This window comes from Mobula hypostoma, chromosome 13 (genome assembly GCF_963921235.1).
Source record: "Mobula hypostoma chromosome 13, sMobHyp1.1, whole genome shotgun sequence".
Lineage (NCBI taxonomy): Eukaryota > Metazoa > Chordata > Chondrichthyes > Myliobatiformes > Myliobatidae > Mobula > Mobula hypostoma.
In genome coordinates this window covers 96816816-96833863 of record NC_086109.1, presented here as the reverse complement: position 1 = coordinate 96833863, position 17048 = coordinate 96816816, and the positions used below count along the sequence as shown (strand labels likewise).

At 52.9% G+C, this 17048-nt stretch overlaps 2 protein-coding genes across 5 annotated transcripts in view; both read right to left on the bottom strand.

Moving 5' to 3' along the window:
* Positions 1-1577: 1577 nt before the first annotated feature.
* c13h15orf48 (chromosome 13 C15orf48 homolog) lies at positions 1578-5581 on the bottom strand. 3 transcript variants are annotated; one of them, XM_063066274.1, is made up of 5 exons: positions 5448-5581; positions 5178-5323; positions 2847-2935; positions 2390-2450; positions 1584-1883 (listed from the first exon to the last, which is right to left on the bottom strand). In XM_063066274.1, the coding sequence occupies exons 2-5, from the start codon at positions 5280-5282 to the stop codon at positions 1815-1817; spliced, it is 324 nt and encodes a 107-aa protein (XP_062922344.1). In that variant the 5' UTR covers positions 5283-5323; positions 5448-5581; the 3' UTR covers positions 1584-1814. The 3 variants fall into 3 exon arrangements, with proteins under 3 accessions (XP_062922343.1, XP_062922344.1, XP_062922345.1); XM_063066275.1 differs by lacking the exons at positions 5178-5323; positions 5448-5581 and adding an exon at positions 3156-3320 and having other exon boundaries at positions 1587-1883; XM_063066273.1 differs by lacking the exons at positions 2847-2935; positions 5178-5323; positions 5448-5581 and adding an exon at positions 3156-3992 and having other exon boundaries at positions 1578-1883.
* A 120-nt stretch (positions 5582-5701) lies between these two features.
* afg2b (AFG2 AAA ATPase homolog B) overlaps positions 5702-17048 on the bottom strand; it is a 64811-nt gene continuing 53464 nt past the window's right edge. For both annotated transcript variants that reach the window (XM_063066267.1, XM_063066268.1), the window contains exon 8: positions 5702-7425. In XM_063066267.1, coding sequence (XP_062922337.1) covers positions 7249-7425 — 177 coding nt within the window. In that variant the 3' untranslated portion in view covers positions 5702-7248. The remainder of the gene's footprint in view (positions 7426-17048) is intronic.

Sequence of the window (17048 nt, the reverse complement as noted above, 5' to 3'; positions counted from 1 at the left end):
TGGCTGGCGGGATGGTAGGTGAGGGGCAGGTCTGACCGAGAGGAGAGATGCGGAAAATCGGTGCGATGCCCTCAAGAGCTCGGTCCAAGGGGAAGCTGCAGTTCGGGAAGCTGGCGCACATTCCCCGTCGCACTTGTGTGGAATTCATGGTGAACGGTGTCTTTACGGGGGACGGGGGAGTCCTGGCAGTCAGTAAGTCTATAACGGGTGTTACTGGAGAGCCGGAGATTGGAAAGTGAGGGGAAGGGCAGAGTCGGACCTGTGGGAGGAGGGACGAGGTTGTTAACTGGGTGCAGAAGCGGTGACTACTCAGTTCTGCAGGGTCACAGCAATACAGAATGGACCACGGCCCCTCCCGGGGTGACGCTCTCTCGGTGCGATGCAGTCTGTACCCCTCCCAGAGTGACGCTTTCTCGGCGAGGACCCTCCCACATTGCAGCGCTCCCTCAGCACTGCCCTACCCAGAGTGCGGGTCGGTACTTGCGATCAGCATCAGATCTCTGCAACATGATTCACTTTGGTAGGTCGAATTTGAAGGCAGAACAGGATGTCGATGGCAGGATTTCATGCCGTGTGGCGCAACAGTCTTGGGGGCTCTCATCCATTGATCTTCAAAGCTGCCAGGAAGGTCAATTGTCCGGTGAAGAAGGTGTACGATGTGTTGCTTTTCATTAGTCAGGGATGGAGTTCAGGAGCCGTGAGATAACATTGCAGCTCTATAAAACCCTGGTTAGACCTACACTCGGAGTATCGTGTTCAGTTCTGGAAAACCTCATTACAGGAAGGATGTGGAGGTTTTAGAGAGAGTGCAGAGGAGAGTTATCAGGATGCTGTCTGGTATAGAGGGCACGACTTACGAAGGAAAAGTTTAGTGAGCCAGGACTTTTCTCTTTGGAGTGAAGGGGGATGAGAGGCGACTTGATAGAGACGTGTGTAAGATGATAAGAAATGAACGGGTGTTGCCCAGACGCTATTTCCCAGGGCGGAAATGGTTAATACGAGGGAGCATAGTTTTAAGGTGATTATAGGGGGATGGCAGAATTTTTTTTTTTACAGAGTGTGGGTGTATCAATGCCGCAGGTAGAGACAGATACATTTAAGAGACTCCTTTATAGGCACATGGATGACAGAAAAATGTAGGATAATGTGAGGGAAGGGCTAGATTGATCTTAGGGCAGGCACATTGTGGGCCGAAGGGGCTGTTTGGCGTTGCACGGGGCTCGTTGTAGAGCACAGCGCCGAGCCGGCAGCACCATTCGTCTCCCGGCTGGTAATCTGGGACATTGTGAGATCTAACGCCGTTTGACCTGCTTCACAGTTCCCTGGAATAGCATTTCACACCCCCACCACTCGGTGCTTAAAAAAAAACGTCTGACATCCCGCCTACACTTCCCCCAAATCACCTTAAAATTATACCCCCGCCCCGGGGAAATAAATCCTCGGCTGTCCTTTTATCAAGTCGCCCCTGGTCCCCTCGCCCTCGATCTGGAGATACGGACCCTCTGTCCGGTCCGGGCCGGGAGTCTGATATACGGATCGTCCTGGGAGAACGAGAGTCGGCCCCACAACAACAGCGGCAAAAGAACTGTTCATCATTGTAACTAGTTTTTTTTTTATTTTTCATAACTATACAATTCATTTAAGGGGAATATAATGATTTATATAGACACTTTATGCACCGTGGTGACCGGTGGTTAGGTATTTGCTGCTAATATAACTCCGGGAGTTCCTGACGGTTCCAATCTGAGAGAAACAATCCCTCCGCATCTTCACCGGGATTCAGCGACTCGGACAACAATGACTCAGCGAACAATTCACTTGGTGTAGCGTTTCACCATCTGCAGCTCATCCACCGGCTCCCACTTCTGACTGACAGTGATGAGCTGTTGTGGGGAAGACAGAGTCAGGACTAGAAGCGACTGAGCAGGTTTAGGATCCGCTTTATACGCCACACGTAGTGAACCCCCCCCCCCCGCGAGCTCCAACCTCACTCTCCGCTCCCGGACCGGACCGAACCGAACCCCGCCCTGGGTTCGCCGACTTCGGCACAAACTTCCACCCAGTTAACTCTTTACTGCCCATTCGCCATTGGCCTGACACCAAATATGGACAAAAAGAGGTTTGCCCAGCCCACAGCAACATCTGGAGACGGTCCTAAAGCAGAATTCCTCCCCACAGACGCTGGTCCCTCTCGTTCACCCTTCACTGTGACCCAGGTGCCACTGTGGGAGGGGCCCGTCGGCAGTCCAAACCCTTCATTCACCTCCACACCCCTGACTCCAACCCCGGGGGAGCCTCTGCCCTCGCTGCCCAATATGGGATTCGCCCGTTCCCGGAATGAAGGCGTCGCCTTCCACATTGAGAACGAAAGCTAAAGCAGTGACGGCACCTTTTGCGGTTTGGTCGGGTCCACGTTCTCCCATGGGGTAGGATTACGAGACTTGTTCACTCTGCAGAGAGAAACGAACCTTTTAGAGACCGGTCGTTCAAAACGAGCCGAGATGTCCCGCTCGCCCACTCGGAGTGAAGTGCTCGGGCAACGGAACTCACACACAGTCACAGGCACCCCCTCCCGACACACAGACACCTGTAACACGAACCCTTCCCCAAGCCCCCCTCCAACACCGTCAGGATGAAACGGACAGTGTCGCCCCCACCCCCACAGACACACTTCAACCCCCTTAAACACACCCAGAGAGAAACTGCGATACCCACCTCGCCCCCTCAAACCCTAAACTGACCAAAAGTCGGACAGACAGGACACGACACACCCCACTCAGCTCCAGCCTTTACCGGCCCGTCCCGTCCCGTCCCGGCCGGGTGAAGCTGGGGTCAGAGCTACTTACATGACGTCGGTCTTAGTGGCGAGGAAGTAGACACAGGCGCTGATGCCGACAGTGGCGGCTGTGGTCATCAGGGCGACCAGCGGGATGAGCTGCGGGTCAGACACGGTCACTTAGCGACAGGCACAACGAGGTCCGAACTCTGGCTAACGGCCCTAACGGACTCCGGGCTCGGGCCGCTCAACGGTTCCCGCAGCCGGCAGTCGGGCAACGGGTGTAGGGGAGGAAGCGGCGGAGATCGGGTCACCCTGGGTGGTGGTCGGTGGTCCGGGGACATTGGGGTGAGCGTTCGGGGTTCCGGGGGGAACTCACCTCTTTCCTCTTGCGGAGCAACGAGAAGAACTGCATCCTCCCCGCTCGGAGCTGTACTGAAGCGGCAGCAACTTCACCTGAATCCGAGGACAGACGGACTGCGTTGCGCTGCGCTCCGCTCCGCCACTCTGCCCGATTTCCGCGTTCTGTTTCAGTTTCGGTGACGAGGCTGGATTCGGGTCACGTACGCACGCAGTGGCGCCCCCAGCGGCGCCGGGAGGAACTGCAGGGGCGGTGTCACCGCTCACAAGAACTATCCACCTGCCGACCGGGGCCCCGGAGAAAACCGGGGACCTTCCAGACAGCGCCGGGAACTGAACCCGTACACGGAGAAGGGCGGAGGGAGAAGGAAGAGGAGGGGAGCGACGGCAGAAACAGGCCATTCGGTCCTCCACATCCCTGCCATCCCACCCAGTCCTTAGCCCTCGTTGATTTAAGTGCTCCCCCAGAAACTAACAGGAGCACACAGTCAAAATTAGACTTTGTGACTGGAATGGGGCAAGGAACCAGCGGGAATAATTCTTTTTGTCTGGGGGTGAGTGTTCTAGGGCTGGAAGTGTGAGTGCGGGGCCATCCGTATCAGGAGAGGATAATGAATCTTTGCGGATCTGTGGAATTGGATATGTTTAGTCAGGGTGTGAAAGGTTATGGAGATTGGGGTTGAGAGGGAGAATAGATCAATCCTGAAGCAGACTCAATGGGTCAAAGGCACAATTCTGTTCCTGTGTCTCATGGAAAACCAAATTATAAGGTGTTAGATGAACCGACAATCACTGTTGTCTGTCGTGTACGCTGCACCTGGGTCATCGGGTCTGGCTCCCTACCCAGACAGGGGAGCGCAATGTTCACAAGGACGGTGCGTTCAACCCCGACCACAGGCGCTGTCTGTGTGGAGTTTGCACGTTCTTTCTGTGACCATGGTTTCCCTCCTTCCAGGGGCTTTGGTTTCCTCACACATGCCAAAGTCATGCTGAATGTGGTCCAATGTGGTCAGTGGCAGAGCTGATGGACACGAGGGGGTTGAGGAGAGACTGATGGACTGGAGGCTGGGATGGAGAACCCAGGCTGAATTAGGGAAATTTGGGCTGAGAGGAAAATTGGACCAGCCATGACAAAATGGAGGAGCAGACTTGATGGGCCAAATGGCCTAATTCTGCTCCTGTATTGTATGAATGGTCTCCCTCTATCATAATAAAACAGAGGAGTTCAGGGCTTAGGACTCACTGTCCACAGCGGTAAGCGACCCAGGGGACGTGGATCTGAGCTCAGAGGGCCTGATGGTCCTTCCCTACATTATTCCTCGACAGTGTTGAACTAGCGTGGTCTAGTGGGGCCGAGGTGGCAGTAACTCTGCAGCCCGAGTCTCGCACAGAGCCCTGTGACTGAGAAACGTGAGAAACGTGCTAAAATGGAGTCAATGGGAATTAGGGGAAAACCCTCTGCCGGTTGGAATCATACCTGACACAAAGGAAGATGGTTGTGGTGGTTGGAGGCCAACCATCTCATCCTCAGGACATCACTGCAGGAGTTCCTCAGGGAAGTATCCTAGGGCCAGCCATCTTCAGCTGCTTCATCAATGACTGGCCTTCCGTCATAAGGTCAGAAGTGCGGATGTTGGCAGAAGACTGCACAATGTTCTGCACCGTTCATGACTCCTCAGATAGTGAAGCGGTTCATACCCAAATGCAGCAGGACCTGGACAATATCCAGGCTTGAGCTGACCAGTGGCAAGTAACATTCGAGCCACGCAAGTTCCAGGCAATGACCATCTCCACAAGAGAAGGTCTAACCATCGTCCCTTGACATTCAGTGTCTCACCATCACTGAATCTCCTACTATCAACATCCTGGGGATTACCATTGACAGGAAACTGAACTGGTCTAACCATATAAACACTGTGGCTACCAGAGCAGGGCAAAGGCTAGGAATCCTGTGGCATGTAACATACCTCCTGACTCCCCAAAGCCTGTCCACCATCTACAAGGCTCAGGTTAAGAGTGTAATGGAATACTTGCCACTCACCTGGATGAGTGCAGCTCCATCAACACTCAAGAAATTCATCACCATCCAGTACAAGGCAGCCACTTGATTGGTACCCCTTCCACAAGCATCCAATCCCTCCACCATCGACAAACAGTTTCAGCAGTGTGTACTATCTACACGATGCCCTGCAACAACACACCAAAGTTCCTAAGGCAACACCTTCCAGACCCACAACCACTATTATCTAGAAGGACGAGAACAGCAGATACATGGGAACACCACTTGGAAATCCCCCTCCAAGTCACTCACCATCCTGACTTGGAAACATATTGCTGTTCCTTCATTGTCACTGGGTCAAAACCATGAAATTCCCTCCCTAACAGCACCGTGGGTGTACCTACACCTCAGGGACTGCAGTGGTTTAAGAAGGCAGCTCATCACACAACTAGGGATGGGCAATACTGGCCGGCTTAGCTGACGACGCCCACATCCTGTAAATGAATCAATTAAAAAATCTGCCTGTGTCATGGAGGAACAGAGTAAGCTTTGTTGGTTAGTCTGGGAGGAGGGGAAACTGTCGTCCTCAGCACTTACCAGTTTAGAGTCCAAATCAAGTTTATTGATGTGTACACAGCTCCATGGTTACACAGGTGCAATAAGAACTTGCTTACAGCATCAGATAAGCTGCGTTCATAACAAAACACAAATCACACACAAGTTTTATGGGGAACAGCTTTAACAAAACTCTAGCTGGTTCAGCTGTGGAGTACTGTAGCCGTTACGTAGCTTCACCAGGATGCTGCCTGCATCACACAGGTTGTGGAATACGGAGGGGTTGTTTTCTCCAGAGGGAGATATGAGAGGTTTACAAGACTGAAATGTGTGATCCGGTTGCAGGTTGATGGAACTAGTCAGATTGTTTGGCATGAACTAGATGGGCTGAAGGGCCTGTGGTCTCCTATGACTGAGATTTAAAGACATAGGAAGACAGCCAGTTATCTTTTTGCCAGGATTGAAATGTCTAATACTAGGGTCAAGTTAGAAGATGTGTCAGGCCATTATTTTTAGTGGTTGGTGTGCAAAATGTACTGTCAGAGGTGGTGCGGGAGGCCTCTGACAGGCTCATGCAGTGCAGTAAAGGAGCGATCTGGACATCGTGTAGCAAGAAGGGATCTGTTGTGCATTTGATTACCGATTTCAATAGACTGGCACTTTTAGCACTTAGAACAGAGATGAGGAGGAACTTCTTTTGCCAGAGGGCGGTGCACCTGTGGAATTTGTTGTCATGGACGGCTGTGGAGACAAAGTCATTGGGTATAATTAAAGCAGAGGTTGTTTAGTCAGGGTGTCAAAGGTCACAGGGTTGAGGCAAACCAAACCAGCCATGATGGAATGGTGGAGCCGATTCGATGGGCCAAAAGGCCTAATGCTGCTCCTGTGCTGTTCTGCCTATTGTAGAAAGTAGTCTGTGATGTTAGCGGTGTTCCCTCCCTTAGCTCACCGGATTTGGCTCTTTAACCCTTTGCTTCTCACTTCTCACCTCTGCCCTCACTGACCCCCCTCAGTGCGTTCATCATCCCCATCCTCAGCCCCTTTTCTACACCGCTTCTTTGCCCAGTTTCACAGTCCAGTGTCCAAATTCATTGTCCAGTGCACAGGTACCTCATCCTCCACCCAGTCTTGCCTCGTTCTCTCTCCACTGTCCTCCAAATCACCAGCACTCCTGCCTTCCTCACACCCCACTGCCTTTCCTAGATGGTGAATTGTGAAGTACTACACCAAGGTAAATGTGAAGTCTACACAAAACACACAAAGCTTGTGCCTCAAAGCCCACTCCAGCAGCTGTAAACTTCACCCTCAGAGCTAGCTAACTCCGTAGGACAGGCCCCAGACCCCAATACTCTCAATGCTCTGTCACAACTGCTGCTAACTTTATAGTATCACATCAAATTGTACTTGCAGGATATTTCATACTAGTTTTTTTTACATTTCCACTTTTCATTTTACAAAGCAACACTTCCAATAGGAAGAATTCTGCATTTATACAAAAATAAAATATATAGTTTTAAGTTCTCTTTGCCGTCACAGGTTCAAAGGTCACTCTTTGTGATCAGCCTGGGTCGGAGGTCACACACATCCCTGTGTCCTGAGCGGAGAAGAGGCTGTTGTAAAACTGTAGCTGTTGCTCTGTGAGGGAGGGTTTAAAACTCTGAAGGCATTTGATGAAGTGGCTGTGGAACACTGCTGTAGCATCGAGCCCGTTTTCTTGCAGAGACAACAGGACAGCCTGTCAGCAACAAGAGGGGAACGTCAGTCGTTTGAACCACCCAAGACACAAGTTAGAAGACAAGCAGAATGTCGCGAGTGCCCAAGGGTGGCGTGACGCCAGTCTGTAGCTGTTGAGAGGCCGAGATAAAGTGGATGTGGAGAGGACGTTGCCTTCGGTGGGGAAGTCTAGGACCAGAGGACCCAACCTCAGATCAGAGGGATGTCCATTTAGAACAGAGATGAGGAGGAATTTCTTTAGTTAAAGGGTGGAGAATCTGGAATTCATTGCCACAGGCAGCTGCGAAAGCCAAGCCATTGGGTACATTTGAAGCATAGGTTGATACATTCCTGATAGTCAGGGCATCAAAGGTCACAGACAAAAGACAGGAGAATGGGGTTGAGAGGGATAGTAAATGGCAGAGGACACATAATGGGCTGAATGGCTCCTATGTCTTATGGTATCGGACTGAGGTGGGTCAGGGAAAGGGGTGGAATAAATTGGTACTGGGCCCAGAGTTCACAGGTCAGGGAGTTGAGTGACCTGTCCCAACTATCACTCAATGACAGATGACAAGGTGGAGGCTGCAGAATGAATAAGCAGAAATCTTTAGGGAAGATGAGGAAGTTGGAACAAAAAAAATCAAAGACATTGCACAAGCTTCAAGGAACGAGTTACCAGTTAATTGCCTAACTACAGCGAGGTCATTTCCTGCTCAGTGTGACTGGTAGGGGCCTTCTCAGAGGAATCCTTGGTCCCCAGTGTGTTGATTGTGGTCAGGTCCAAGTTAACCAGCACACTGGACAAGTGGGTTACAATGATCCGAGAGCAGAGGGCGGTACGGTTAGCTAACGTTTCACGGAGCCAGCCATCGTAAGGTGGGCTGACTGTAAGGAGTTTGGAGTTTGCATCTTCTCTCTGTGACTGTGTGGGTTTCCTCCGGGTGCCCCGGTTTCCTCCCACATTCCAAAGACGTACACTACAGGTTTACGGTGGTGAGTTGTGGATGCCATGTTGGTGCTGGAAGCTGGTGATACTTGTGGGCTGCCCCCAGCACATGCTCGGACCGTGTTGGACAATGACACAAACAACACACCTCACTGTACATTTCAATTTACACGTGACAACTAAGCTAGTTACTAGTTCAGTGACTTAGCCACTGCCCCCTGCTCCTCGGCCAGCCGGGTGTCAGTAACAGTGTTGCTGTAATAATGGAACTGAGTGACCACTGTTCTCTGGGAAGTCTGGTGTCCACATCTGCCCCCCAGCCAATCGTACCCCTCATGTACAGATCCATCGGGCCCCTGGCCAATCGTTCCCCATCATGTCACAAATCCATCAGCCCCCGACCAATCGTACCCCTCATGTACAGATCCATCTGCCCCCGGCCAATCGTTCCCCATCATGTCACAAATCCATCTGCGCCCGGCCAATCGTACCCCTCATGTACAGATCCATCTGCCCCCGGCCAATCGTTCCCCATCATGTCACAAATCCATCTGCCGCCGGCCAATCGTACCCCTCATGTACAGATCCATCTGCCCCTTGGCCAATCGTTCCCCATCATGTCACAAATCCATCTGCCGCCGGCCAATCGTACCCCTCATGTACAGATCCATCTGCCCCTTGGCCAATCGTTCCCCATCATGTCACAAATCCATCTGCCGCCGGCCAATCGTACCCCTCATGTACAGATCCATCTGCCCCCGGCCAATCGTTCCCCATCATGTCACAAATCCATCTGCGCCCGGCCAATCGTACCCCTCATGTACAGATCCATCTGCCCCTTGGCCAATCGTTCCCCATCATGTCACAAATCCATCTGCCGCCGGCCAATCGTACCCCTCATGTACAGATCCATCTGCCCCTTGGCCAATCGTTCCCCATCATGTCACAAATCCATCTGCCGCCGGCCAATCGTACCCCTCATGTACAGATCCATCTGCCCCCGGCCAATCGTTCCCCATCATGTCACAAATCCATCTGCGCCCGGCCAATCGTTCCCCATCATGTCACAAATCCATCTGCCGCCGGCCAATCATACCCCTCATGTACAGATCCATCGGGCCCCTAGCCAATCGTTCCCTATCATATCACAAATCCATCTGCCCCTTGGCCAATCGTTCCCCATCATGTCACAAATCCATCTGCCCCCGACCAATCGTACCCCTCATGTACAGATCCATCTGCCCCCGGCCAATCGTTCCCCATCATGTCACAAATCCATCTGCGCCCGGCCAATCATTCCCCATCATGTACAGATCCATCTGCCCCCGGCCAATCGTACCCCTCATGTACAGATCCATCTGCCCCCGGCCAATCATTCCCCATCATGTCACAAGTCCATCTGCCCCGACCAATCGTTCCCCATCATGTCACAAATACATCTGCCCCGGCCAATCGTACCCCTCATGTACAGATCCATCTGCCCCCGGCCAATCGTTCCCCATCATGTCACGTCCATCTGCCCCCGGCCAATCGTTCCCCAATCGTTCCCCATCATGTCACAAATCCATCTGCCCCAGCCAATCGTACCCCATCATGTCACAAATTCATCCGCCCCCCCGCCAATCATTCCCCATCATGTCACAAATCCATCTGCCGCCGGCCAATCGTTCCCCATCATGTTGCAAATCCATCCGCCCCCGGCCAATCGTACCCCTCATGTACAGATCCATCTGCCCCCGGCCAATCGTTCCCCATCATGTCACAAGTCCATCTGCCCCCGGCCAATCGTTCCCCATCATGTCACAAATCCATCTGCCCCAGCCAATCGTACCCCATCATGTCACAAATTCATCCGCCCCCCGCCAATCATTCCCCATCATGTCACAAATCTATCTGCCGCCGGCCAATCGTTCCCCATCATGTTGCAAATCCATCCGCCCCCGGCCAATCATTCCCCACCATGTACAGATCCATCTGCCCCCGGCCAATCGTTCCCCTCATGTCACAAATCCATCTGCCCCCGGCCAATCGTTCCCCATCATGTCACAAATCCATCCGCCCCTGGCCAATCGTTCCCCATCATGTCACAAATCCATCTGCCCCGGCCAATCGTACCCCATCATGTCACAAATCCAGTCGCCCCCGGCCAATCATTCCCCATCATGTACAGATCCATCTGCCCCTGGCCAATCATTCCCCATCATGTACAGATCCATCTGCCCCCGGCCAATCGTTCCCCATCATGTCACAAATCCATCCACCCCCGGCCAATCGTACCCCTCATGTACAGATCCATCGGCCCCCTGGCTGATCGTTCCCCATCATGTCACAAATCCATCTGCCCCCCGCCAATTGTACCCCATCATGTCACAAATTCATCCACCCCCCGCCAATTGTACCCCATCATGTCACAAATCCATCCGCCCCCGGCCAATCGTTCCCCATCATGTACAGATCCATCGGCCCCCTGGCTGATCGTACCCCTCATGTACACCCATGTCCCCTCTGGTGTTTGCGAGGATGCTCACGTACTCCGGGTGAACAGGACACCCTGGCAGACTCGGGGGAATATCAGCCCCGTGCTGCAGAAGCACAGCAAAGATGAGAAAGTGTACAGAGTGGCTCGATCTGAGGCTGCTGGCTACCCACCGTCCCACCGTCCCTCCGTCCCACCGTCCCTCCGTCCCACCGTCCCACCATCCCACTCTGAAGTTCCAGCCCCGTTTCAATATCCACTCGAATCTTTAAAGTGTTCCTTACCCAATCACACTTCCTCCCCGAATTCAGCTGCCCAATCATTAGGGTATTGCAAAGGGCCTGTCCTGTTCTTTTTATTTATTTAGAAATACTGCACATCACCGTAACGGGCCCAACACGCTCACACTGTCCAATCACCGTACATCACCGTAACGGGCCCAACACGCTCACATTGTCCAATCACCATACATCACCGTAACGGGGACAACGAGCTCACACTGTCCAATCACCATACATCACCCAGGGCAACAAGCTCACACTGTCCAATCACCATACATCACCGTAACGAGGACAACGAGCTCACACTGTCCAATCACCATACATCACCGTTACGGGGACAACGAGCTCACACTGTCCAATCACCATACATCACCGTAACGGGGACAACGAGCTCACACTGTCCAATCACCATACATCACCCAGGGCAACAAGCTCACACTGTCCATTCACCGTACATCACCGTAACGGGCCCAACGAGCTCACACTGTCCAATCACCATAACGGGGACAACGAGCTCACACTGTCCAATCACTGTACATCACCGTAACGGGGACAACGAGCTTACACTGTCCACTCACCGTAACGGGGACAACGAGCTCACACTGTCCAATCACCATACATCACCGTAACGGGGACAACGAGCTTACACTGTCCAATCACCATACATCACCGTAACGGGCCCAACGAGCTCACACTGTCCAATCACCGTACATCACCGTAACGGGGACAACGAGCTCACACTGTCCAATCACTGTACATCACCGTAACGGGCCCAACGAGCTCACACTGTCCAATAACCGTAACGGGGACAACGAGCTCACACTGTCCAATCACTGTCCACTCACCGTAACGGGGACAACGAGCTCACACTGTCCAATCACCATACATCACCGTAACGGGGACAACGAGCTCACACTGTCCAATCACCGTACATCACCCAGGGTAACAAGCTCACATTGTCCAAACACCGTACATCACCGTAACGGGGGCAACCAGCTCACACTGTCCAATCACCGTACATCACCATAACGGGCCCAACACGCTCACACTGTCCAATCACCGTATATCACCGTAATGGGGACAACCAGCTCACACTGTCCAATCACCGTAACTGGCCCAACGCGCTCACACTGTCCAATCACCGTAATAGGGGCAACGAGCTCACACTGTCCAATCACCATACATCACCGTAACGGGGACAACGAGCTCACACTGTCCAATCACCGTACATCACCCAGGGCAACGAGCTCACACTGTCCAATCACCGTACATCACCGTAACGGGGGCAACCAGCTCACACTGTCCAGTCACCGTACATCACCGTAACGGGGACAATGAGCTTACACTGTCCAATCACCGTACATCACCGTAACGGCTCACACTGTCCAATCACCGTACATCACCGTAACAGGGACAACGAGCTCACACTGTCCAATCTCCGTACATCACCGTAACGGGCCCAACGAGCTCACACTGTCCAATCACCGTACATCACCGTAACGGGGGCAACCAGCTCACACTGTCCAATCACTGTACATCATCGTAACGGGCCCAACGAGCTCACACTGTCCAATCACCGTACATCACCGTAACGGGCCCAATGAGCTCACACTGTCCAATCACCGTACATCACCGTAACGGGGGCAACCAGCTCACACTGTCCAATCACCATACATCACCGTAACGGGGACAACGAGCTCACACTGTCCAATCACCATACATCACCGTAACGGGGACAACGAGCTCACACTGTCCAATCACCATACATCACCGTAACGGGGACATCGAGCTCACACTGTCGAATCACCGTACATCACCATAACGGGGACAACGAGCTCACACTGTCCAATCACCATACATCACCGTAACGGGGACAACGAGCTCACACTGTCCAATCACCATACATCACCCAGGGCAACAAGCTCACACTGTCCAATCACCGTACATCACCGTAACGGAGACAAAGAGCTCACACTGTCTAATCACCATACATCACCGTAACGGGGACAACGAGCTCACACTGTCCAATCACCGTACATCACCGTAACGGGGGCAACCAGCTCACACTGTCCAATCACCATACATCACCGTAACGGGGACAACGAGCTTACACTGTCCAATCACCATACATCACCGTAATGGGGACAACCAGCTCACACTGTCCAATCACCGTAACTGGCCCAACGCGCTCACACTGTCCAATCACCGTACATCACCGTAACGGGGGCAACACGCTCACACTGTCCAATCACCGTATATCACCGTAATGGGGACAACCAGCTCACACTGTCCAATCACCGTAATAGGGGCAACGAGCTCACACTGTCCAATCACCGTACATCACCGTAACGGGGACAACGAGCTCACACTGTCCAATCACCGTAACGGGCCCAACGCGCTCACACTGTCCAATCACCATACATCACCGTAACGGGCCCAACGAGTTCACACTGTCCAATCACCGTACATCACTGTAACGGGTCCAACGAGCTCACACTGTCCAATCACCGTAACGGGGACAACGAGCTCACACTGTCCAATCACTGTACATCACCGTAACGGGGACAACGAGCTCACACTGTCCAATCACCATACATCACCGTAACGGGGACCAGGAGCTCACACTGTCCAATCACCGTACATCACCCAGGGTAACAAGCTCACAGTGTCCAATCACCGTACATCACCATAACGGGGGCAACCAGCTCACACTGTCCAATCACCGTACATCACCATAACGGGCCCAACATGCTCACACTGTCCAATCACCGTACATCACCGTAACGGGCCCAACACGCTCACACTATCCAATCACTGTACATCACCGTAACGGGCCCAACGAGCTCACACTGTCCAATCACCGTAACGGGGACAACGAGCTCACACTGTCCAATCACTGTACATCACTGTGACGGGGACAACGAGCTTACACTGTCCAATCACCATACATCACCGTAACGGGGACAACGAGCTCACACTGTCCAATCACCGTACATCACCCAGGGTAACAAGCTCACACTGTCCAATCACCGTACATCACCGTAACGGGGACAATGAGCTCACACTGTCCAATCACCGTAACGGGCCCAACACGCTCACACTGTCCTATCACCGTATATCACCGTAACGGGCCCAACGAGCTCACACTGTCCTATCACCGTACATCACCGTAACGGGCCCAACGAGCTCACACTGTCCAATCACCATACATCACCGTAACGGGGACAACGAGCTCACACTGTCCAATCACCGTAACGGGGACAACGAGCTCACACTGTCCAATCACCATACATCACCGTAACGGGCCCAACGCGCTCACACTGTCCAATCACCATACATCACCGTAACGGGCCCAACGCGCTCACACTGTCCAATCACCATACATCACCGTAACGGGCCCAACGAGCTCACACTGTCCAATCACCGTAACGGGGACAACGACCTCACACTGTCCAATCACTATACATCACCGTAACGGGCCCAACGCGCTCACACTGTCCAATCACCATACATCACCGTAACGGGCCCAACGAGCTCACACTGTCTAATCACCATACATCACCGTAACGGGCCCAACGAGCTCACACTGTCCAATCACCGTAACGGGGACAACGACCTCACACTGTCCAATCACCATACATCACCGTAACAGGCCCAACGAGCTCACACTGTACAATCACCGTACATCACCATAACGGGCCCAACACGCTCACACTGTCCAATCACTGTACATCACCATAACGGGCCCAACATGCTCACACTGTCCAATCACCGTAACGGGTCAACGAGCTCACACTGTCCACTCACCGTAACGGGGACAACGAGCTCACACTGTCCAATCACCGTACATCACCGTAACGGGGGCAACCAGCTCACACTGTCCAATCACCGTACATCACCATAACGGGCCCAACACGCTCACACTGTCCAATCATTGTACATCACCGTAACGGGCCCAACACGCTCACACTGTCCAATCACCGTACATCACCGTAACGGGCCCAACGAGCTCACACTGTCCAATCACCGTAACGGGGACAATGAGCTCACACTGTCCAATCACCGTAACGGGGACAACGAGCTTACACTGTCCAATCACCATACATCACCGTAACGGGGACAACGAGCTTACACTGTCCACTCACCGTAACGGGGACAAAGAGCTCACACTGTCCAATCACCATACATCACCGTAATGGGGACAACGAGCTTACATTGTCCAATCACCATACATCACCGTAACGGGGACAACGAGCTCACACTGTCCAATCACCATACATCACCCAGGGTAACAAGCTCACACTGTCCAATCACCGTATATCACCGTAATGGGGACAACCAGCTCACACTGTCCAATTACCATAACGGGCCCAACGCGCTCACACTGTCCAATCACCGTAATAGGGGCAACGAGCTCACACTGTCCAATCACCATACATAACCGTAACGGGGACAACGAGCTCACACTGTCCAATCACCATACATCACCGTAACGGGGACAACGAGCTCACACTGTCCAATCACCGTACATCACCCAGGGCAACAAGCTCACACTGTCCAATCACCGTACATCACCGTAACGGGGACAACGAGCTCACACTGTCCAATCACCATACATCACCGTAACGGGGACAACGAGCTCACACTGTCCAATCACCGTACATCACCGTAACGGGGGCAACCAGCTCACACTGTCCAATCAACGTACATCACCGTAACGGGCCCAACAAGCTCACACTGTCCAATCACCGTAATGGGGACAACGAGCTCACACTGTCCAATCACTGTACATCACTGTAACGGGGACAACGAGCTTACACTGTCCAATCACCGTACATCACCGTAACGGGCCCAACAAGCTCACACTGTCCAATCACCGTACATCACCGTAACGGGGACAATGAGCTCACACTGTCCAATCACCGTACATCACCGTAACGGGCCCAACACGCTCACACTGTCCTATCTCCGTATATCACCGTAACGGGCCCAACGAGCTCACACTGTCTAATCACCATACATCACCGTAGCGGGCCCAACGAGCTCACACTGTCCAATCACCGTACATCACCGTAACGGGCCCAACGAGCTCACACTGTCCAATCACTGTACATCACCGTAACGGGCCCAACACGCTCACACTGTCCAATCACCGTATATCACCGTAACGGGCCCAACGAGCTCACACTGTCCAATCACTGTACATCACCGTAACGGGGACAACGAGCTTACACTGTCCACTCACCGTAACGGGGACAACGAGCTCACACTGTCCAATCACCATACATCACCGTAACGGGGACAACGAGCTCACACTGTCCAATCACCGTACATCACCATAATGGGCCCAACATGCTCACACTGTCCAATCACCGTAACGGGCCCAACGAGCTCACACTGTCCAATCACCGTAACGGGGACAACGAGCTCACACTGTCTAATCACTGTACATCACTGTGACGGGGACAACGAGCTTACACTGTCCAATCACCGTACATCACCGTAACGGGCCCAACGAGCTCACACTGTCCAATCACCATACATCACCGTAACGGGCCCAACGAGCTCACACTGTCCAATCACCGTAACGGGGACAACGAGCTCACATTGTCCAATCACTGTACATCATCGTAACGGGCCCAACGCGCTCACACTGACCAATCACTGTACATCACCGTAACGGGCCCAACGAGCTCACACTGTCCAATCACTGTACATCACCGTAACGGGCCCAACACGCTCACACTGTCCAATCACCGTATATCACCGTAACGGGCCCAACGATGTCACACTGTCCAATCACTGTACATCACCGTAACGGGGACAACGAGCTCACACTGTCCAATCACTGTACATCACCATAACGGGGACAACGAGCTTACACTGTCCAATCACCGTACATCACCCAGGGTAACAAGCTCACACTGTCCAATCACCGT

Coding starts and splice junctions, on each gene's coding strand:
- c13h15orf48 (XM_063066273.1), bottom strand. CDS start 3,538: ATGGCCTGTTTCTGCCGTCGCTCCCCTCCTCTTCCTTCTCCCTCCGCC. Junction 2,451..3,155: donor TGCTCCGCAAGAGGAAAGAG/GTGAGTTCCCCC, acceptor TTCTCTCTGCAG/AGTGAACAAGTCTCGTAATC. Junction 1,884..2,389: donor ACCCGACCAAACCGCAAAAG/GTGCCGTCACTG, acceptor TCCCCACAACAG/CTCATCACTGTCAGTCAGAA.